The sequence below is a fragment of the Myzus persicae genome, unplaced genomic scaffold (genome assembly GCF_001856785.1).
Source record: "Myzus persicae strain clone G006 unplaced genomic scaffold, MPER_G0061.0, whole genome shotgun sequence".
Taxonomy (NCBI): domain Eukaryota; kingdom Metazoa; phylum Arthropoda; class Insecta; order Hemiptera; family Aphididae; genus Myzus; species Myzus persicae.
Window position 1 is genome coordinate 590,143 of NW_019104133.1, and position 25,426 is coordinate 615,568.

At 34.9% G+C, this 25,426-nt stretch overlaps 1 protein-coding gene across 1 annotated transcript in view; it reads left to right on the forward strand.

Moving 5' to 3' along the window:
* The window catches only part of LOC111039110 (zinc finger SWIM domain-containing protein 5-like), a 58,029-nt gene that overhangs the window by 25,316 nt on the left and 7,287 nt on the right, over window positions 1-25,426 (forward strand). Inside the window, exons 4-8 of the mRNA XM_022322434.1 lie at window positions 4,259-4,402; window positions 14,936-15,384; window positions 16,730-16,881; window positions 17,550-18,556; window positions 19,136-19,302. Coding sequence (XP_022178126.1) covers window positions 4,259-4,402; window positions 14,936-15,384; window positions 16,730-16,881; window positions 17,550-18,556; window positions 19,136-19,302 — 1,919 coding nt within the window. The remainder of the gene's footprint in view (window positions 1-4,258; window positions 4,403-14,935; window positions 15,385-16,729; window positions 16,882-17,549; window positions 18,557-19,135; window positions 19,303-25,426) is intronic.

The window sequence follows — 25,426 nt, forward strand, 5'->3', positions numbered from 1 at the left end:
ATAATATTTTATAATTACTTTACACATATACTTTATTATACTTATTACTTACTCTGTGGTGTGTCTTTGGTTTTCGATCGAATGTCTAGAAAATTGGTGAAAATGTATAACTGTTGCCCCCACAGGCCACAACAGTCTTTCACCGGAAAGTCCGATTTTCCAGGTCGTGGATAGCATATTTTATTTTCCTCGGTAGGTACATATAAAAATAATATTCATATGAATCGGTATGTTGTATAGAATCTAAAAATGTCTGTATTCCCCTTCAATATCCATACAATATTTAAAAGTTTGTGTCTTACTTTGGTTGTACTCTTGTCTCTTATACGCTGTGACGTTAAAACATATTTACAGTTATTTTATTTTTTTCAAAATTAAATTTCAAATACTAATATTGCCATATTTATTGTATCAAAGGAGAATGTATTTGTTTTAAAAAAACCTACAGAAAAAGTTGGGTTTCAACACTGCGATTCATATACATAATAATAAATTTCATAAATATGACGAAGTTGTGCACGTTGGTAACCCTGGGTATGGATAGTAATAGTTTTTCATATTAAAATGCTAATTTAAATACCTTCGGATGTCATATCGACTTCCGTAGTTGACAAAATACCTATAGCCTATATACCTATAATATTATATCTACCCACGTACATATTGGACTGATTAAACTATCGAGAGATTTATAGCTCTAAACAAGTTGACCGACCCGGACTAGGTTCTTTTTTTAGGATAACTACTTTGTAACCACAAATATAATATAATATAAAATGTACGAATAAAAATTAATTTCTCCTCAAAAATGCAAATGTTCAATAAATACTTTTTTAGTTGTCTACTCAGATATATTAAAGGAGATTTTTAAGGGAAAATTGAAGTGTATTTTTTTCGTTTACCCGTGCGCTTAAAGAATATTATATTATACGATCGAATCTTTTTTTTCTTGAATTTGACGCGTATTTATATTGATTATTTCACATTTTCAACAGTCAATTGATTCCTTTTATACTATATACGTATACGCACCCACGCATACATATTCGTATATATATTTTGTATATACATTATACATAGAACATTTACTTTTTGACACCCGGAGACTTGTTTATTCGACTGAAAAACGTTTTTTACCTCCCTATCCCTCTACTGTCGCGAACACCGTAAGTCACAGAGTGAGAAAAATTGTTAGATTTTTTATTTCGAAACGCTGCCGGAGGTTAATAAAATGAACTGTAGGGAAAAAACAACAACAACCAAAACACTTTTGATTCACTTATGAAATAGATGTTGCGTAATTGCATTTTACTGATCGTTATAAAAAAAAGTAACCGCATCAAAACAAGCCTTTAAAATTCCGTTTTTAAGACGTTTCAGTTCGGTGCTCATTCGTGGCAGCGTGGCACGGCATTGCGGCGATGGGTTACGTAAAACTTATGATACACACCCGGACACATGGCGTAACGCCCGTGTAAACGCTACCTATGAATTTTTTTTCGACAATATATTTTTCTCGGAGATGTCAATGGTACATTGGTTTTAACCTCAATGTTTTTTCCCATTATTTTTCGACAACAGAATAGATTGGTCACGGGACCAAAACGAAACTGGCGAATCCAATATCCTTTTCGAATGGGAGCCATCGTTTTGGAAAATAGAATAAAAACAATTTTACATTTCTTTTTCAGTATTTTATTATTTATAGGTATTTTTAGAAGTATAAATATAATCGGACAAAATACCTGTTGTCGCCAAAAAACGTGGAAAGCGCACGAATGAAAAAAATAAGTAGCCGTTGTTTTGGTTGTCTCTTAGCCATCATAATATATAAATATATGTATATACACTATGCTTCTACCTAAATTAAAACTCGTGTGAGGGGCACGTGTAACTGCGATGTAAGAAGTTAGATTTACGAAAAAAAGTCTTGGTATGATTACGCAAGTCGACAATCGCATAATAAACAATATATTTTTTATCGCATCTTGGCCCTTGTATGTACACCCATTTAGAATCATGATGATCGCCCTCTGAGCTGCAGGAAAATGTTTTTAAAAAATTTTTATAACGCCATTAAATTTATATAATATCTAGGTACATTTTAATGCTCTACAAACTTATAAAACAATTTTATAATAGCCACCAATGTGGTTGTAAATAAAAAGTTTTCTTAATAGGTAATATAATAAAAACTGCTTTTAAAATATTTTAAATATACCCCAAAAAAAAAAAATGTGAAGTGTATTAATGTTATGTAATAAATAGTCTGAGTTTTCTATTTTGTGTAGTTTAGTAGTTATATAACATATTATACCGATTACCTACTTAAAACTGTTCATTTTTACATATTAAGAAGATAATATATAGTTTATTCAACTGGGTTACGTATTATCAATACCAATTATTAGTTGATATTTACAGTTTACTAATCTAACGTAAAAAAAAAATGTTGTGACAATCTTCATACAGTTTGTATAATTAATATACTAACATAAATTAATAAAAAATTACTAAATAAAATTTATATTAATATTAGTTACAACATTACGCAATATATTTTTTAATTAATGGTTAATTTAATATGAACAAAAAATATTGACCTCATAAAAAAACTTTGTTAATACTCAATAGTACATAATATTATGATCTAATAGATTCATTTGTTTGCTTTATTTTTTATTGAAACATCATAATATGCCAGTTATTGTTCACAAAATTTTTTTCAAATACAGCAAATTATTGGATGAAATTGACTTATCATTAACGCATCTCACTATTCTTGTAATGTGATTCAGCTCATTCATTTTCTTATTGTTATTGATTTGGTAATTTTGTAAAATCACTCACATTCGAAAGTCATAATATAGTTTATTGATTAAAATTATTAACTTTAATATATTTATTTTTTTGAACATAATTCTTCTATCATATGGTCTAAAACTGGATTGGATGATGCTAATTGTATGCACTGTGTAGTATACTGAGAATAAAGGTATTACCGGCGATTATAAAAAGGTCCAGAAAATATGGGCATTAAAAGGGTACATTTTAAACTCAAACCAATTTAATTTTTAAGCCAAAACTACGGAATACTGTATAACACGGTTCGGATTCATTATGTAATATTTTTGGTCGATATAATTCCTTAATTACTTCTGTATTGAATAATTTATAAATTGAAGACAATTTCTCTGTACAAAATGAAATCAAACGAATTCAAAAACAACGAAGCACACATTTGTAAAAATAGTACTCAATCACCCAAAAAAAACTGAATTAAAAATCGGTTCTACCAATTTGTTTAGGTTATTAATGTGTTATGAATTGGCCTTATTTAGATTCTTGGAAATGCTAAATGATTTTTAATGATACATTGAAACTGCTAATAATTATTATAACTACTCACTAATTTTATAGTTTTTTATTTATTTATTATTTATAAATATAAAAATTGGAAACTATATTTCATTACAAAATTATATGACCTTAAAGAAGGGTCGTGTCAACCTTTTTTCCCCTGTCTGCTGGGCTTGAATTTACCTGCTTTGGACATCACGTTATACTTAAAATAGAAAAAAAAAATTGGTATTGATTCTGAAAGACATTATGTTGTTACATATTACGACAGCAGATACTTAGAAAAATGTCTTTTGGCCACAACATCATTAAAGTTTAAGTAACCATTTTCCAAGAAAAGTTTCTTTGGCTGTTATGTATTGACGTGTATTATGCAAATAGTAAATAATTGTACTACGTATTGAGGTTACTTTGAATCGCCTAACTTATGATTATGGGTTAATCCACCAGGCACCAAACTTATATAATTTTAATTTTTAATTCAATGAATTAATATAATATTTATAGTTGAATTGGATTGAATCTACCCCACTCAATTATTTATGTATTTCGTTAATCGTAATTAAATAGACAGAAAGCACAGAGAAGTCTTATAACATAGATCACTGTAAATATTTAGTTTGAAACAAATTTAACCACATTTAAACTTTTGAAATGAACTGCTTTGTATTTAAAATTAAATGTACAATACGCAAGCAAGTGCGCGTGCATTTCAAATATATAGTTGTTTTGTTGCTGTCGGCGTTATGCATAATATCCGATAATTTATTATTCTATCGCTATGACACAATTCCGTGAAATCAAATAAGTAGTTTAATTTGTTAGGTTAGAGTAGCTTATGTAGCACTATATAGGTACTGGAAATATAATAACACCACAATTTTTTATCGTTTTCCAGAAACCTTGTTGCAAATGGATCGACAACAGTTGCAGAAGTTCGTGCAGTATCTCATATCCGAACACCACACGGAAGTGTTGCCCACGGCCCAGAAACTGGCCGACGAGATCCTGCAGCAGCGTTCCGAGATCAATCAGATTGCCGGTGAGTCGTTGTTGTTTACACGATAGTATTATAATATTAAGTTACACTCGTTTTATATCATTTATTTATATACAATTTAGAATAACACCTTAATAGTTTATATAATATTATACAGCGTTCAAGCGGGCGATCGGCGAGCGCACACATTATTTTGTACCGTCCAGTCTGGACCGCATACATAGTCCTCTCCGCCGCCGCCGCTGCCCGTATTATACGTACATTATTATTTTCTGTACGCATTTATAACACTGTTGAGGAAGTGTATACACCGCACGGAATATTATTTGTAACTACGTTCGTTCTACACATTCGTCCGTGTGTGTCTGTGTTAAAATGTAGAATAGAAAATACGGACGTACGACCGAAGTGTGAGTGTGTGTGTGTGAGCGGGCTGTGTAGTCGAAAAAAGAACTTTAATGGCCTGCGCCCGAGAGTTGTGCCCGACGACTGCAGCGCGCACAAAAGGGGAGTTCCATTTAGTTTGACACCACCTGTCAGCCGTGAATAATGTATTTAAACAAACAGAAAAAAAAACAGTAACAATGGTCCTCTTTTTTCGATTATTATTATTATTATTATTATTGTTGTTCTGCGGTGCGATCATCGTCGGGATCTAACTATCCATCTATCTGTGGACCGCCGGTGTACACTATCATATTATTTTCATGTCCTTCGCATCTACGGACGATTTTTTATTCCACGCACGTCGTCGTTATTTGTGTGTTCGCTGTTGTTGCTGCAGTCGTTGCCTCCGAAACATACGCGGGAGGGACACGGACGTTTTTTCATCTTCGTTCTTTTTGGAGAACAAATTAAAAGATTTTATATATATATATGTGTTTAATAACGGTTTTCGACGTTGTAAAAATAATATAATATGCTGCACACACGGTGCAGTCGTTATCATTCCATCATTCCCTACTCTCTCGGCACCGGTTTATTATGTATCCGACGAAATCATAATTTACTTATATACTGGTCACTGGTGTACCTACAGTACTCAGATAGTTGTGTTGTTTTTTTTACGAGCAATGTACCATAAACGTTGAGATTCCTAATTAAGACAAACGCGACAGTAGCTGTGGAATGTGATAATACCTATAACAGTCTAATATTATTTACCTGACTTAATAGTCCTAGAATGTAGATTTTAATACAATTGATTACATTTTTATACTAAGTCCAAATTTTAAATCATTGTCGCGTAACCTGCACGGAGGATCCGATTCAATAAATTATGTTTTTGATGATGTAAGTCTAAAAAGTCAATTAATTTCGTGTATTCAATGAAGGTGCGAGCAAAAATATTGAGTTCTATATTTCATAGACGCCACAACTAGTGCTTTTAAATTTTCCTACAGAATTGTTGGCTTTACGGGAAATCCCGGCTGATCACACCTTATATCACGGAATATTATTTACGGTTCTTTTTTTTTTCAATTTGAGTATAATAACTGACTACAAAACCAATAATAATGCATATATTATATTTTTGAAGTTAACGCCACACGATTTGAATCACAATTCGAACAAATGACTGAAATAGTATTCTGCGTCTTCAATTCCACTTGTCTTATATTTGGTATTATTGTACAACATGAGAACCTTGGTTCAGCTAGATAATGATATGTTTACTTTGGGTGTATTGATTTTTAACTTGAAACATCAATATATAGTACCTACCTAGCAGAAAGTAGTCTATCGAGCAGAGTTTTTAGGAGCAAAAACTTACCCAAAGCGGAAAGAAATATCATAATACCTAGGTATAATAAAGTTTATTTGACTCGTTTTATTGACCGCCAACCATATTATTGTATTCGCGTATACAAATTAATGGGGTCCATTTACAATTATACATCAATTTATGATTATATTCAGCGGCGAGCGCAATTTATTTATTTTTTATTCTCGAAACATTAATTTCAAACTTCCGGCCAATTTAATGATTAAAATCGGCGGTTTCTCCAATTTACTTGCGCAAGTACGATTGTTTTTAGTACACCAACCATTGCAGTCATTGGGATTGTCTATATAATAATAACTACTTAATAAGTTTTGTTCCGGGCTGACTTTTCAATAATGTAACTATGGTTGTAAGCGGCCACTAAATTTAGTACCGACCGAGGATTTGTCGTTTTTAACAACTTGTACATATTAGGTACTATTATTATTATTATAAATAGAAACCATAAACCATAAATTGATGTTTTTCTGGATTTTCACCGTGGCGTGTAGTACATTTTCATGTCGTTTAAATGTATGAGGGGCTTGTATAGAAATAGCACGTTTGAAGATTTTTTTATTTTGAATTATCAAGCAACTGTCGCGCCGCAAGGGGTAAATCTATAGAATTTTGATGTTCCTGTATGTACGAATAATGGACAAATATTCTCGACTATATTACAAATTGAACTTCTTATGCCACCCGCCGTGCGTGACCTAAACGTTGTGCGGGGCAAATGAAAAGAAAAATGATTTTTGGTCGTGTATCGAGTAGATATTGGACGGATGGTTTAAAATTTGATAAATGAACAAAATTCCGGAAAGCGGTCCATTATTACTGCTACATGCAGTACACGCGTTGTCCCTCTGCTCCTCTTCGATCCAGATGTCTCAAACGAAAACCATGTATTACTATTTATTGTTTCTTTTATCTATACCAGACGCACGCTACTATGTAATAATCTAATACATAATGTTAATATAATTATACGGTTTTTATTGTTTTTTTTCACTCAAGATCCAAGATTATAATGTAGATTTTTTACTTGATAATTAACTATTGTAGGTACTGTATGAGTATTATATTTATAGAAACGAAAATATGCCATTAAATTGAGTAATGTTGGCATCCGCTGTTTTATCTCAATATATGGTACTTGAACATATAATGACATAACCTACATAAATTATTTTTATTATCTCGGTTAATACTTAATATTATGTTGTATAGGTATATATACTTATATATACTTCCTTATATATAATAATGTAAATATTAAATATATATTTAATATTGAATAAAAAACAAAAAATGTTTTTTAATTTTTGTTATTTATTAATTTTAAATTGTTTCTATCGATATCGGCCATCGGGTTATCGGGCCTATAAAGTTCGTTTCAAGTAAACATCACTTAGTTGTAGATAGGTACACCATATAGAATATAGTAATAATTTGTTGTGTTTGTATCAAATTTTGTTATTTAATATAGACTGAATGCGAGCCATCTCCGTGTTTAACCTACTTTATACAAAACCGCCGTATACGCATACTGTGTATTATAATATTCGCCTGTAACCTATAACTATATCGTGTTATAATATAGTCCTGACCTCCATAGTACAATATATAATATAATATACCTATATAATAATATAATGTAATATTGCACGAATAATCTCAAATTGCTCACAGGATAATATAATCACGTATAATGTATTACTATGTTATACATAATATATATATATATGTATCATATGTATATTGTATACACGCTATTAATGGCATAATATTACTATAATAGGTTCGTCAGTAGAAATGACGTCGTATTGGAGGACAAACGATTTATTTATTATTATTTTTTATCAAATGAATAGCGTAGGTACCTACGTACATTTCGAAATTTCAAAATATCGAACTCTCGAATATACGCCGCTGCAGAGCTAAAAAAACTATTTGCTCTCAGTACTACATAAAATAAGGGTTAAACACTTAATTTGTTTGTAAATAAGAGAATTTATGATGCTTATAAATTATTATAAAAATAGTAAAAAAATCTGAGCGAAACAAATAAAAAATATTAAAAATGTTCGATGCCATATTATCACGATTACTATATGCATTCATATATTATAGGCTAATAACAGAAATGTCTTAGAAATATCTTTCCTAATGTTATATTCAGGTGACTTGGTTTTCAAGGGGAACGATCACACACATTTCCAAACACGGTTATTATCGTATACACATCACATACAATTCTATACTCAAAACCAATTTTTGCAGCAAGGACGGGGTTATTCAATATTATTGAAATAAAAACACATGTTAAATGTCTAGCTTAATCCTAGAAAATTACAGAGATGGTTGAACCCTGAAACCCCACCCCCTACACAGGTACGGTCTGCACACTTATAGGTACTTGTATCATATAACCATCAATATCGTGCATGTATATGAAACGTTTTTTGAAATAATTTTTCCATTTTTCCTGTTGCATCGGCGCATTTCCGACGCGAAGGGTGGCATATATACGACGACAAACAAACTCCCGCGACTATAATGTATTTATTCGCACTGGCCGTCCCTACGATCTCCATTTCTACTATTAACTCGATTTTGTCAGGATCAAGTCCTTTTAGAAAGCACCCATTAGTTATCCAAACAATAACGGTCTGACCGAAGTATTTAGGTTCATCATATATGGAAGTAAAAAGTGGCTTATGTGTTTTCGGATAAGACAAGACCTTCTTTTGAGATATAAGTCATCCTGTCGCATAATATAATATGTAACTAGTAAAGTATTTTTTTAAAAATTATTTTCAACACTAAACACTTTTTATCGTTATTGATTCTGATAGCTGTCGAAATTAAAACGGGAAATATTTATAAATCATGATAATATATATTTAGTGGATTATTAGATAATTTTTAAAACACGTAAATTATTTAGATATTATATCATTACAACGAATTAAAATTAGAAGTTTTTGTATAGACTCTACCTATTAGTAATTATACACTTTCTGAACGCGCCTCATGTATCAATAAATAGTACGAGTATAATTAATGTGCCACGAGAAAAAAAAATGGCATCACATTCATATATAATATGTGGACTTGGCTAAAAATTAATTCAGCTCAATTTAAAAGTAGATCTGGCATGATAAAACTTGTAGCTGATCAGTTTTTAATTAGAATTCAATTTTGTAATACGTTTATATGAAAAAAAAGTTTCGCAATTTAAAAATAAAGTATCCGCATCTATATAACTTTTTTTAATTATATGTTTTACCTTATTTAATACAAACAATTCTCTTTTCAAATATCCGTGTAATAAAAAAATATAGGAAGGTACATACATATTTTATAACACTGTTTAAAATTTTTAATTAAAATACTATGAAAATGTATTTGGATGAAAAATAAGGTTTAAGATTCAACCAAATTTAATTGTAAATCTTATGGAAATTAAATGAAGAGTTGTGTTCTATTTATGTTTTTTACGTAAACTATACGCCTATTAGACTATTAAGATTTAAAAACATACAAATTAAGTAAACTTAGAACGGTAATCAATACAATCGTTATTAGTTTTTGAAATATTTTCCACATTTTGTAAATTCTATGTACCTACATTTTATGATTAATCTCAAGAGTTACATAATTAATTACTATAAAATAATTGAATAATTTGTATAAAAAGTACTTCACTAAATAAAACAATTATTATATTATCATGCATGAACTTAAACAGCTATTGTTCAATAATTCGATGTCTATATATAAACCTATGTAACGAATTCATCGACTAATAACATTTCTTCGTCACTGACCTTTTTTATTTTTATCAAATATAGAAAAAAAACGTGAACTATGTGTGTCATTATTATAGTAAGTTAGACCCGGTTGGTATATAGTGTTATTATAGTTTGTTGCCAAATTTAAAGAAAAAGGACCAGGCATTATCTTCGAGTATAGCCCTTAAGTGGGAAATCGTTTTTTAAAAATTAATTTTCACATCTATACCATAATTTGATCACGTCATTTAACACTTCACTATACAAATTAAAAATCCACTCATATAAAAAAAAAATAAATAAATGATATTATGTATTATATTTCATCAATCACTCGTTATAATATTATATACGTGTGTTGAGTATCCGCAGTAAAGTACTGCTGTGGACTGAGTAGTATGCATAGGTAGGTATACCTAACATCAGAACAGTGGTAATATAATATTATACAGTAGTATTATAAACTCGTACATAAGTGGAATCCACGGTTTTTGTGTAACAATAAAAACGAATGAAAAAAGTAAATTTTTCTCCGTCACCGCCGCTGGTCGGTCGGTTAGTATATATAATATATATAAAATAGTGTTGGAGTGTATACTGTATATATAGGTACGCATAATTTGTTACACTTTCTAGTTGATTAGTGTATAAGTATCCGGACCGTCGATGGGTGGTGGCGGGGAAAGCCCGGAAGGGGACGCGGGGGGGGGGGCGTTGGAGAGGAAAAAAAGTGATTCGGTTTTTTTTTATCATTATTTCGTCGACGCCATTTCCTCCTCCGACGTGCGTTCCAGGCCAACAGCTGCTGCTGCCACCGCCGCCTTACGAGTAGTGGCGACTGGTGTAATATTGATAATAATAATAGTAATAATAATAATAATAATAACACTACGCCTCGTGCGTGCGTATGTATATTATAAATAAATCGAACGGCGGCGCTAAGTGTACATATTGTTATTAATATTATAAAATGTCTCACAGAGAGCTGCTCGCTCGCAAACGAGGGCCAGGAGGCCGGACTCACGTAACGCCGCGTATATTATAATATACGCACGCACGCGCTACAAGCAATTGCACTAACTGTAATATCCGGTGTTATTTCCATTGTTTTCCACGTATATTAATCTTGGCACGGCCGCCCCGGCAGTGTATAGTGTATACATTTATAATATATTTAATACCGTCGTTCTCTCCGCCAACCCAACTCATATAATATTATTATAATATGATGTATTGGCCAACCCGTTCATAATAATATAATGTATATTATCCATGTCGTCGTCGTATTTTAATCGAACGATTATCGAATATTTTATGCCGCGTCTTCTTCTTTGTCGTACCTACTTCCGTCGCAAAAATAAAAGATGTGGCCGATTTCCGTAATGTATAACATATTCACATTATAATAATTACATTTCGGAGAAAAAATATTAAAATATTATATTATTACATTTATTTGTTCATGTATACTCGGATTTCTGGTCCCGGCGCGACACGCGTGAACTCATTATAATGCCGGACAAACAAGTTATTTGTTTAGACAGAATCAAATTTTATATTTTACCGTGGAAATAAGACCTTAGAAAAATCGACTTTCACGTTTGGCTTTGCAGCAATAATACCGCACACGCGTTATATTATGCGCATAAAGTACACATACGGAGAGGCTACTTGCTGTTGGTCTCTACGCGTTTATTTTTACACGTGCGTGAGTAATGAAACCTCATCGATTATATTCATCGATCCGGCCGCTGTGGCGGTCGTTTAGGCAGTTCTGCATTTGTTGGATACGAATATAATAATAATGATAATAATAATTAATTATAGAAGGGTAGGTTTCCACGAACGTAATTTTTTATTTTAAAAGCAGCGTCGACTGGTTTTGTCTGGTGATTCGTACACGAATTATTTTATAGATACGTATAATACGCGTGTGCGTCTTCCGTTTCTGGCCATGTGTGTTGTATACAGCGCGAGTATAGAAACATTATTACGATACATAATAATAATATAGGAAATATCGGATTTATGAGTCTCCCTCCGTCAGTGTACTTCGTACAGTACGGTTTGCCGGGGCGGCGAGAATATGGGGGATGGTTGGCGGGGGCGAAGAGAGGAGTGATAGAGAAAAAAATCTGAAAACCGGTTGTCGTCCCGTCGAGTGTCAGTGTTTTACCAATTAATATAATATAATAATGTATTTTTATTTCGTCCTTCACCCGTCTTACAGCGTACAACGACGCCACCGCCACCACTCGCGTATAGGCAACCAAACGGACACTTTGTCTTTGTCTGAGCGTACGTGGGGTGTGAGTGTGTGCGTGTGTGCGGGCTCGCGTACCGTGGGATCGTTTCACTCAAAATCGATTACAGAACGCCGCCGTCTGTAAATCATTACGAAAAGAGGGTTGTGCCTAATTTTCGGTGAATTTGATTTATCGCCACTCCGGTGTGCGTGCGCGCGAGTTACGGAGAAAACATGTTCACGAAACCAACGACGGGACCTAGAAAACGTTTCACTAACGATTCATTAACGGCGAGTCGCGAGAGCGCGTTTACAATGTTTTCGCGTCACCGTTTCTCCCATACGGTGCTAAAAACCAAGACACGTCGCCATCGACTCACTCAGCGTCTCATCTGCAGTTATTTGCTCTGACCGTTTTCACGTACGACCTGTGTATTACTCTCGGGAATAATCGGCTAAGCTCATGCACCGGAGACGCTGCGGGACGACGTTGTTCCGTCACTCGTTATTTTAGGATCTTAATATAACCGAGTGGAAGCGGCTATCGAATTTCTGTAAAATTAAAAAATCGGAGACTGCACATTCTGATTTACTTACCGCCATACACCTCCCATGCATACCTCACGGAAATGGTGACGAATGTTTTAAGATTTTCCTTTTCGGTATTCGACGCCAGTGCGTTTTATACCAGTTTATAGGTATTATCCCGTCGGGTCGTCTAGGGGAAACCTCGTCCATCGTCTGACCCGCGTCCTAATCCGCTCACGTTGTCCGTTCTGTCGAAAACGACAGAACGCCGAATGAAAGGAAAATGAGGTGTTGTCGTTGTGTGCACTTGCAGTAACCGTCGCCGAAGAGAATCTGAAGTTATATATTATTATTGATGTTGTTACGGTTTCCCGGTAGGACGCGCGAGCGTTGTGTAACGAATTTATGTTTTCTTTTACTCGGGAATCGACAAACACAATTTATTATTATTGTCTCCGTCTAACGTCTCATTGTCGCTTCAGCGTTGTGTTGTGTTTCTATAGAGTATAGTTGGACGAAATTCGTGTGACGATGACGGAGATAATATCGTCGGTTAGGCTAGGTAGTACTTTATTGTACACAACGATTTCGGAGTCGTACACCGAGCTCATATCACGGTGGTTTTATAAAATAATAAAATAGTATTATGCAGTTCGACCTCGACGAACTTAATCACAACCATTATGTAGATAATATTTATGCCGCGCAAAATAAGTGCAATTGATATCAGGCAATAGGTGCACATCATATATACAACATTGCTCAATACTCTCTATAAATAAACATTATAAAATTGTGTGTATATCACATATAATATAGAAGCCAAACTCGTTCTGCTCCCATTTTTATTTTTTTTTTTAGATTTAATTAGGTTCTCAAAGGCCTCGGGGGCTATTATATATCAATTCGGGAAGCCAACAAAACGACCGCTATACTCCTCTGGCTACAACGAACGCCGTGTGTAATTGGGGTAGAATTTTCCGACGTTATTCCTATACGTTATTTCCGTATATATATATATATGTAACATATATTTTAGTATTTATTGACGTTACGTAGGTTTTTTATATCATTTGCCTCCCGCTGCAGTCAACGTTGCTTTTTCTGATTACTTTTCCTCGCCGACTCGATATATTTCTTTTATTATATAGGTAGGTAATATTTATTATCAAGCTGTATTTTCAGTCGGAGCCGCTCATTATGTTTCTGAATTTCTTTCACAACCGTTTGCTGATATCGACTACACACGCACGCGTATTATATATACATTAAGTCGTGGTATTGAAACGCGTTCCCTTCACTGTCAACAATAATATGCGCGTTATATGATCTTAATAAAAAAACTGTTTCCTTGGCGTTTTATGTTTTCGACAAACCGGCGAAGACTGGTAATACGGTTTTTTTCCGTCTAGTGCCTATGCGCATAAAATTCGATCGGTATTTTTTCATTCCCAGTGAAAACGATCAAATAATAATATATAGTACAATAAACGAGTTTCTATTTCTTTATTTTTTTCCCCCGAACATTCTATTATCTACTTATCACAGCATATTATACCAATGATATTTTAATATTAGTTACCTCTGTTGTACGTGTAACAAACTAGCAATCGTCGTATTGCGCTCGGATAACCACCCTGTATACGATACATACATTAACTTTCGAGCGGTTCTCGACCGCGCACGACACTGCGTGGTATAGAACTGTTAATTTCAGGTGATATACCTGAATACTACGCGCGTGCCGGCGTACTGCAGTCGTCGTGAATAATGATAATAAATAACACATAGCTCGTCGTGGCATTCGGTGGGAGGTCATAATATTGTTGTTATTATTATTATTATTATTATTATTATACATATACATAATCATGTGCATTGGTGATAGCTAGCGATTGTTGCGCGCTCGCATCGGGTAATCGGAAATAGCATAATATAATAATAATAATAATAATAATAATATAATAACAACGATGATGTTAATAGTAATAATAATAATAACACGACGTCGACGTCGACGTACGATGATGATGAAAATATTATTAAAAATCGCGTGCTGCGAATATGATTTTTCGACAGTGCACGCGCGCGTACATTATGGCGTTCGCGTTTTCGTCCGGTTATGCAGATTACACAATAAATAAATTATATTCTTCATATAATTTTAATACAATATCTAATTCGATTTACCGTCCGTCGTATGAACGTATTTTAACCGTGTCTGATTATGTTTTCCGCAGGAGCGCCCGACCCTACGGCAGGTCCGAGCGCGGACGACGAACACACATGGCACTTGGACGAGGAACAGGTGTGCGAACAGGTCCGATCGTATCTGACGCATGGCAGTTATTACAATGCCAACAAGCAGCTCAACTCGCTTTTCGCCAAGGTGCGTGAGATGCTCAGGGCCCAAGACTCGAACGGCGCCCGGATGTTGACGCTCATCACCGAACAGTTCCTGTGCGATCCTCGGCTGGCCCTGTGGAAGTCCCAGGGCACGCCAATCACGGACAAGTGCCGGCAGCTGTGGGACCAGCTGGGCGCCCTGTGGGTGTGCATCGTGCTCAACCCGCACTGCACGGCCATCGACAAGGGCCAGTGGAAGACACTGCTGGACAAGTGGACGCACGTCGACATATGCCCGCCCGAAGACCCCGACATGTTGGCACTGCCGCCCGCCTTCAACGACGTGAGTATACCTGTAAAACAATATTACAATGGCCCTTGGGTGCACGTCTAGGGTGTAATTGAGGGCTTGGGAAAAAATGGTCCTTAGTGCCTAAAAGTTGATATTAAGGTCTTGCACTGGATATCGTTATACCAAACGAAACCATAACGAACGGTCTACGTACTTAACGATTACGTCAACTAATATTAATGGACAAATATATATACCTAGATATTTTTTAAATTACGGGCATACGGTGTGTAGATATGATACTACTGTAGTATAACGAAACGAGTATTTAAACACAATAATTGTATTAATGTTATTAAGTTTATGTTTTTGGCCGCCTTTCATTAAAGCCTCAACATGGTAAAACATGAAATAATAATCGTAATACTCATTCTACTTGAGGGCAACTAAACTGCGCTCGTCGAAAATTAGAATAACCACGAACGAAATATACTATACAATTTATATTAAATATTAATGCATACATTAATTACGGTAGGTATATTAAATCTACACACCTACTTTTATGTACTTAAATACCTAGTATATATATATATATATCACTATTAAATAAATAATTCTTGGGATTTGTCCGTAGTCATGGAATATGGAAATTATGTAAAATCAGGGATTTTGTTGATTTTTCTGAAATAAATAATAAGTAATTATTAGGTATTTATTTATGCTTCCCAAAATCAGTGCATATCAGAAATTAATATATCGGCATCCAAATAAATATTAAATCAAATATTCAATTATTAGTTTTTATTATTATTAATATTATTTTAAATTGAAGCTTTTCATATCATAACCAAATGATTAAAATAATTAATGTGATATTATTAACTGTGTAATTTATTGTAATAAAAATTTAATTATTTTATAGTGATTTAAAAGTGAGAGAATTTAGTGAAAATATTTTAATTTCAACAGATAGTAAATTCTCTAACTTTGAAGTCAATTATAATTTAGAAGGTGTATTTATAATCATGGCCGAAAATAATTATTTTAAAATTCCAACTATTATTGAGTCTGAATAATTCTGGATAATAAATGTGTAATAAGTATAATCAAAATTTTTCAAGAGTGGAGAATTAAATAAAAATATTCTAAATAGATATGGGAAAGTCAGAGAATTGTAAAACTTGAAAAAGATTAAATGGTCATTTTTTATAATATATTAAATTACTTTACAAGCCTAAAACAAAATATACAACTGATTTTCTGAAACATCTCTATAGGTATTGGTTCTAAGCACTAATTTTAGTTACTCCCAATACAATCTACAATTAATGTACATTCAGTTTATTCGTATACTTTGATGTTGACCGCTTATCAATCTATTATATCGTTTCAGAGAAATCACCATCAACTGCCCGAGAATGGTTCGGACGACGACGTGGACAATGTCAATTATAGGCCTTCATCTCGGTCTAGCAGATCCAGCCCGAGGTATAGAAGTAGTTATCCGAGCACGAGCCAGCGAATCAACAGGACGATATTTCACAGGTATAGACAATACTACTGTAACAGTCGAGCACTTTTTTAATGACAGATATAGATGTATAGCATTAATACGTTTTTTAAATTATAACTATTATATGTAATATATAATTTATAGGAAAGAACATATATTATCAGTTACATATTTACATATTATTATTTATTAGTAACCTATGTATTGTTAATTTGTCATTGGCCATTGTTCTTATAGAAAAATTGTATTTAGTATTTACTCAGACATCACTTACACTTGACAAAATAACTAAATTAAAAATTAAAATTTTTCCAATCATAAATTTGTGTTAAAACCACTTTTTAATAATCATAAGCAATATTATTTAATGATAATTCAAGTACCAAATGCAATAGCATTTAATTTAAGGAGTACAAAATATTCTTCATTTTAAAATTTAAATCCTACTATAAAATATCTCAACTAAATGCCTCACATCCCCTTTGTATATATTGCGTTAAGTTTCTACAATTTTTCCGTCTAAAATGACGTCTGTCTAATATTTTGATATTTGTATAATAGAACCTAATATTTATTAGGCGGCGATTGACGTTAAGCAATCCGTCAATTTTTCGACCAAAATCCCATTCCCGGTACTTGGTACCTACTGTTTTTATGATATTTCAACCGCGACCTAACTCGGTTTTGGTTTTTTTCGCAGAGCCTTGGACGCGGTGAGCATGTCCTGGGACAACATTCATCTGAAAAACGTGCTGTCCAGCGACACGTACAGCAGTCACATACCTGACAGCACGCAATCGGGCAGCTTCAATTCGCTAGGACAGCCGCTGTGGCACGAGGCGCTGGCCACTTGCGCTTCTCGCGTAGACGCGCTCCGGTCGCACGGACACCACGCGGCCGCGCTCAGGTTGGCCGTGTGCGTGGTGCGCACGATGAAGCAGCAGCAATTGGACGCTCAGCGGCGGTGGCAGGAGAGCCAGAAACCGCCGCCACCGCGGTGTCCGTCCCGACACTCGAACCCGCCGACCCGGTGCTACGAGCTCCGTCCCGCGCAGTCGTGCTCTTACGACACCTACTCGCAAACGCGTCCGTGCTCGTCCCGGTGCGTGTCGTGTCCGATGGTCGGCGGCGGTGGCGGTGGTTACGACCGTCTGTCCGCTTCGTCGTCCGGCGGCGGTCCGTCGTCGTCTTCGTCGTCGGCCGCCGCCGCTGTGTCGTCCTCGTCGTCCGCTTGCAGCCTGTCCCGGTGCGGTTACAATGACTCGCGGTCCGGTTACCCCGGCGGTGGTGGCGCAGGCTGTTCCAGTTATCGGTGCACCGCGTTCGCGGACGCTCCCCGCCCCAATCTGTGTACCGCGCCTAGGTGCAACAGTTATTGTACCTACTACGACAATCATCCACCTCCGCGCACGCCGGGCGGCCCGATGTCCGGTGGCGGTGGTGGCGGCTTGGGCAGCGGAAACATGGGCGGTGGCGGCTCTTCTGGTTACCGGTACCCGGAGCGGACGAACAGCCGGAACGGCGGAAGCAGTTCCCGGGGCAGCGTGGGTGGTGGCTCCAACCAACAGACCGCCGTGCTGCACAACAGCTGGACCGAAGGATGGGTCGGCCACCCGATGGAACCGATCGGCTGCCTGTTCGACACACTGACTGATGCATCTATAGTTCCTGATCCAAATGTGCCTCATTCGCCGTCGTCATTTTTTGGTACGTTCCTTGCCTACCTACGTATAATATTATGTGTAATCGCGCAGAAGGTATTTTTTTTTTTTTGGACTTTCCCAGGAGTGTTCCTCAAAACTATTGTTTGTTTATAGATAAAAAAATATACCAACACCTAACTTTTTCCATTCTCATTTTTCACATAACTCTTATTTTTAGTGCTTTTATAGTTATGGTGTTTCATCCATAATATACAAATATGAACGGTCGAGTTCAATTTCATTGAAAATAATCATTCTACTTACTTTTGAAATATTTGCGTCATTCACATGTGCATTTATTAATTACAATTGTTTTTAAAGAAAGAAAAAATAATTGATTTAAAGTTAACCGAAAAACTTGTAAGCTTTAATATTATGATAATCCACTCGATAAGGCCTACTGATCTGCTACTGTACACTGATCTATAATGTTATTGTTTTTTTTTGTTAATTATTATTATGCATTATTTTTATTATTTTATTATATAATGTGTTTTTACAAGTTTCCTATAAAAAGGGGTTGTGAATGACAGTAAATAAATAAATATGTGTATAGCTAATCGTTTGATTTTTGTTCGTACAGACGCCAACGCATCCGAAGAGGGCATCCTGCGACCCACTCCTCGCCTCACCCACATACCCGTCGTCGGTTCGCAGGACCGCTCCGAAACGTACCTGTCGCTTGCGGTCGAAGTCGCCCTCATCGGCCTCGGCCAACAGCGCAACATGCCTCCCGGACTTTACGCTCAGGTAAGTTTTCAAGTTTTTTCCCGCTAGTCATGTGTGACCGGTTTTTAATTCTCAGAATTCGGTCTAGTCGGTCGACCGATTATATTATGCACTGTACAATATCGTCGAAAATAAAATATACAAATATTTAGGGCCAACTCTTGGCTCGTTCGCCGTGTAAATATATTTAATTTAACTTTTAATGCATTGCCGGGCGCAGTATGTTGTTCACATTATAATAACTAATGTAGACTATTTATTAAAATTGATTGCGCAGTATAAATTGTAGACTTAACAGCACTTCGCAGAGAACCATTTTTTTATGACTGCTTGCGACATTTATCACACAATGTCTGCTCCGAGCGAATTCTGATTCCTGGCAACCGATATACATGTACGCACGCCAACCCCGTTATTACTGCCGCGCGTGTCATGATCATTTTAGATATATGTACGGTATTAGTCCCTGTAGACAGTCGTGCGGCATTCGTCCCTTCTTGACGTTAAAAATAACTCGATTTATTTTTTTAACCTAGTTTTTTTTTAAATTTATCGAACCGGTGTTTAGGCGATTAAAATGTTGCTCGCCGTGGTATATAGGGTGATTGACCAAGCATGCTCAACCCCTCCTTTTCTTCAATAATGCATTTATTCATAATCAGATTTTTTTTTTAATTTGTAAATATACTCAACGTCAATAGTTTATGAGTAGACCTATGATATTGGCTTTGGAAGATATGGTGATTTGAACATTTTAGTGACTAATATTAATCGATCGGCATTAATTATTTTTATTAATGACCTTATAGTGAGTATAATAAATACTAGATTTATTATTATATCTATTTTATTCTTTTGATGTACCGTTTTTAACGATGACAATTATCCTTAGCACAAACATTTTAATAATTGAGAAACTCTGCGTTTAAATTTTGAATTAGGTGCATCAACAATTATCCACTTATCATTTAGTTATACAAATTAAAAAAAAAAAAATCATAGACTTGAAAAAATGGTTTAAGCGTATATTTAAAAATTTCGAATATTAGAATGTGATCAAATTTATGATTAAAGGAAAAATGAGGGTAGCATGCTTGTTGAATCATCCTGTATAATCCAAATACATGTGCTATATTATGTGTGGTTCGAATCGCACGCGTAATAGCATATATTATTTGCAGTTGTAAAATATTTAATTACCCACTATGTGTATACCCGAAAGCAAACATAAAAATTTAAATATATTTTAAACCGCTTGCGTCTCTTAATTACGCGCTGTACGCACACAATGTATATATGCCGTTCGTGTTTGTCCAATTTTCCTAACGTAATTATTTCCGTCGTGTTTTTATTAATATTTTATGCTGAGCATATATTTCACGTGTTTACCTAATATGCTAAATTGTCGAATCGAAATTTGTATACTTGTAGTAGAAAATAATGATCATAATAGTAACAAGTGTTACTTTTGGAATTGTAATTAATATTATAATTATAAATACCTATGTGTGTATGATTATTTCCATGAATTATAAGAACGATATTGGTTTAAATTTATCAAAAGTGCGCGCGGGTGTGTGTGTGTGTTCTGGAATACCGTATATTATATTATTTTACGTGGATATTTGGAAAGGTAGGCCTCCGCATTTATTTTCCTCTTCTCTGTAACTTTTGTACTATAGAATTCGAAACGGAATAAAATATAACACATTCAACCACGTAGAAAATATGTCGAGACTCGAAGGCACATGATATTAAATCATTATATATATTATATTTATTATTATGTTTTATGTATACAATAATATGTATATGAGTTAAAAGGCTCGAGCCAGCCCAACCATCCGTGTATAGCACAAATAATACTCGATTATACGCGCGTTGGTCGATTTCTTTTCATCGTTTTTCATATCCCATTTAGTATACTATTATTATTATTATTATTCATTTTCGCAGCATGTGGGATCTACTCATACGGATTTCTGCCAGTTCCTTACAAAACTTGTGCCAGTGCCGCAGTTTTATACTCCGAACAATATGAAAAATATGTACGCTCGCGCGTGTGTCACTGTACACATTATAATATATTATTATTGTATTATTGTCATTATATCGTATTGTCAACAGTAAGCGTATGGGTCTAGTGGCACACACTCTCGGGGGCCTTTATTATATGCGTATATACCTATGCGGACGAACGTCATATTATGTTTTTCGTGAGATTTCTTGTATAGATTATCGAAGTATAATCGCGACGACGTCCGTCTGAGTATTTTACACTGCAAAAACCCTGCAACCCAAACTCGGATAGCATACATAGGTACAATGCACATTATGTTCAGGGCGTGTACTCTGCTGCCCCTGTGCTCAATCGGCCCGCCCACTGACTCACATATAATATATATAATAATTTATAATGTGCATTCCTCTACGACGAACTTCCCGCAGGCCTGCAACCCAAAAACATTTTATTTACAGCTCTATTCCAATATGAATATGCGGGTTGATGAAAATTGTTTTTTTTTTTTTGTATTTCAAGTTTAGATGCGTGTAAACACCATGGTGGTTCTCTGTCGCGGATTAGATAAAAAAATAGAGACGATTTTCCTTTTTTTCTTCAAAAATCATCAATCGCAAAATATAACGGGGACAGTCGCGGCGCTCGTTGAGATACAAAATAATGTTATATAATACGCTCGTCTATTATGCCGTAAATATTTTTGTGCGCTCGTTTGTAAATCTTACGCATTATTTTATTCGGAACCGGCCGATCGGGTGGATATAGGCGGCCGACACGATTTCGGATACGCGTTAGAATATACACGTAGTTTACCGTATAAATAGTATATACGTAATACCGCATACCAGGTAAAAGAGAAGTTCACTGTGTCGAAACGGCGGTCAGCAGCGCGCTAACGCGCCCATGAACAGGTTTCAAAGTTCACGGCCTTAGGCCGGTTTTACGGGTGATATGTATTATGGTTTCGTTATGAGGTCAACAATATTCGCCTGTACTTGTGCGATTGTTGCTTGATTAATATTATACTCACGTTTAAAACTTGTGTGCGTGTTTGCGAGTGCGAATGTATTATAAGTCATTACGCAACCAACGTAACGTGAGTATACTATGACTAGTCGCGTTTTGACTCACGACCGTTTAAGAGTGCTAGATTATTATTATTATTATTTTTTTTTTTTTTGAAAATCGGTGAAAGTAATTATTATAAAGTTACTATTATCATTTGGACAAAGGTCACATGGAATTTTGGTCTTTTACACGACTGTTCGGTGTATGTGCAGAGCAACGCGTACAGTTTCCTAATTTCTATTCACACACGCACATACCCACACGTGACGTATCCAGCTATATAAGTACTAATAGCGATTCGATGGAAGCCAACCCGTTATCGCCGTCGCGTGTAGTTAACCTGTTTTTCCGCAACCGCTCACAACCCGTCAAACGCCTATAAAAATAATGCCCATTAATTCGCGGTAATAACATTTTCGTACCTGTAGGTTATACACTAAAAAATTACATTATGGTACACTCCCCGACCGACCCGGGCACCAACACCTGTCTCCACTCCTCGTTCACACATAAAATTCATCGAGAAATGTGTTTTTTACGCAGTGTGAATTATAATATTATTGTTTGTAGGTATTGTTGTCGGAGAACCACCTTAAATCCATTTGGAAATACAAAAAAAAAAATTATAATAAAAAACTTTTCAATCAATTCTTGTACCCTCGCGATCGGTTTGCGTCGAAGTCGTCTTTTTCCAATAACGACGCTTCATCATTTATTAATGACAATCGCCAAAAGAAAAAAAATACATTCATTTTAATATAATATGAAAGGGTGAAGTTTTTAATAATACAGATGAATACGAAATTCATAATTAAATGTTTTACGTGTGCGCAGACAATAAATCCAGGTCACAGCAATCTCCATACATAATTATGATTTATTTATCATTTTCTATTTAAAAGTTTGGTGCGTATGAAAATTAATTTTCAAACATTAACATTAATATTTATTATTATGAGATTGTACTTTTGTTTCTCAAAATGAAAAAGAAACACCTTCGCGGTAGACTTAATTGAAAAAAATAGCTTCTTGTAAAAACGACGTATATGCATATTTTAGGGGTGAGGGCTGCGCTGTATGTTACGAATCAAAAAATAATGAGGTCGTCTAGCTAACGTAACAGTCGTATCGAGAAAACAATTTCGCTTGTGAAACTTAAAATTAAACCAACTCTAATTTATATCCCGCTTTGCCTATATATAATAATATATATAGCTAGGTAGGTATAATGTGTGTCCAACCTTGAGTATTATTTATTACCTACTTACATAGGAGTATAGTTATTAAACTATTAGATGCAAAACGTACAATTATTTTGTTTCGAATCGTATGGTATACTACAAAGGTGGTTTTATTTAATTTTTTTTCGTCGTGTAAGTAGGTATCTCGTCCGCTTATTTATTCGCTAACAATTAAATTCGTGTATTATATTCTGTACGCTTAATATATACAGTATACATTATACAGCTCACATTAATTGGGCTAAATTATATGGATACGTGTGCAAATACCACTGACTGCTTAACATAAATATATATATGTGTGTGTGTGTGTGTATGTGAGAGAAATATATTAATATCTCTCTTTTTAGAAAGATTAGTAAAATCAGAATTCGCTGAGGAAAAATATGAACAAACATAAAATACGGCGCTATTATTCGTTATATTGGTGTATATCTCGGTTCTAGTGTACTTACCTCAGTTAGTTCACGGTCAAATCATCACTGGCGGTGTACCTCGCTTTGTGAAGTATTTCGACCGAGATGGATAAATCCCAATCTTGGTATATTTTCGAACGTGGTTTTCAAACTACTCTCTAAACTTTTCTAATATCTCCGAAAACAATCACTGAAACTTTCATCAAAATCAGTCGAGTGGTTTTTGAATCTATAAGCTTTACAAACATAAGGGCATTGTCTTTTGTTGTGCATTTGAATAACAATCAATACATTGAATATTATTTCTTTTATTTAAAATAAATCCTATAGCAACGCATGGCCGGTCATGGGCTATTCTATACTAATTACAATTTTTTTTGACGACCCTATACCTGTCTAAAGTGTTACCAAGAATTATTCCATTTTGTGAACAAAAACGGAATTCATGCGTGAGCCACCCTATAGCAACTTATAGAGGTTAAAAGAAGCTTAAACCACTTTCCGAGTCTCGAGAATCTATACCTATATCGGTATGATGTTTATTGAAATTGGTTCTGCAGTTTCTGAAATGTGGCTTGGCGTGGCGCGTTGGCTGCTACTAGTTGCGGAATGCGACTGTGAGTAAGTAACGGCCACAGCTACTAGTTCTCAGATGGGTGACCACCCGGGTTCATAGTAGTTCAAAACTTTGCCACACATACAGGTGTTTGCTACCTATCGTAACAACCGTAACAATCGTAAAAACAAACCCACCATACCAACCTTACCCCTACCACAGTTCATGGCCTTAGTCACCGGGCTTAAGTTCAATAAAAAAAAAAAAGTTTCTGAAATTCGACGTTAATAGAAAAATAATTTCACATTTGTATATTTTAAATTAGAATATTCAATATACGTGGTAAATAGTGGAAAATTATATAAATTAAAAAAATTACTTGAATCATGAATAATTAAGCTTGTAGGTATATGAGTTGGAAAATGAATAATGGCCAGTTCTCGGAGGTGTAGGGGAATGTCGGGTGCAGGTATAAATTATGTCGACGTCAAGTAACCAGGGCAGGCGTTGTGAGTGAGACAAAAAATCGTCGCAAAAGACGTACATGCGCGGGGTCTGTAGAGTATTTGTCTCGTCTGTGTAGAGCAGTGGCTATGGGGTAGCGTTTTTTGATTTACAATAACCGTAGACTCACCTCACGCCATTTGAAAACCGAATGAAATATCAATTCTATACCGGATGCTCTTTGTCGTGAAATAAAAACTTTTATTCGTATTCAACGTCGTGTAAGATACGCTACGTGTACAACGTGTTAGGATCATATTGTTGTACGCGATGTTTGAATCAATCATTTCTTTGTATATATATTATTATATATGTTTAAATTTTTTCCTCACCGGTTTAG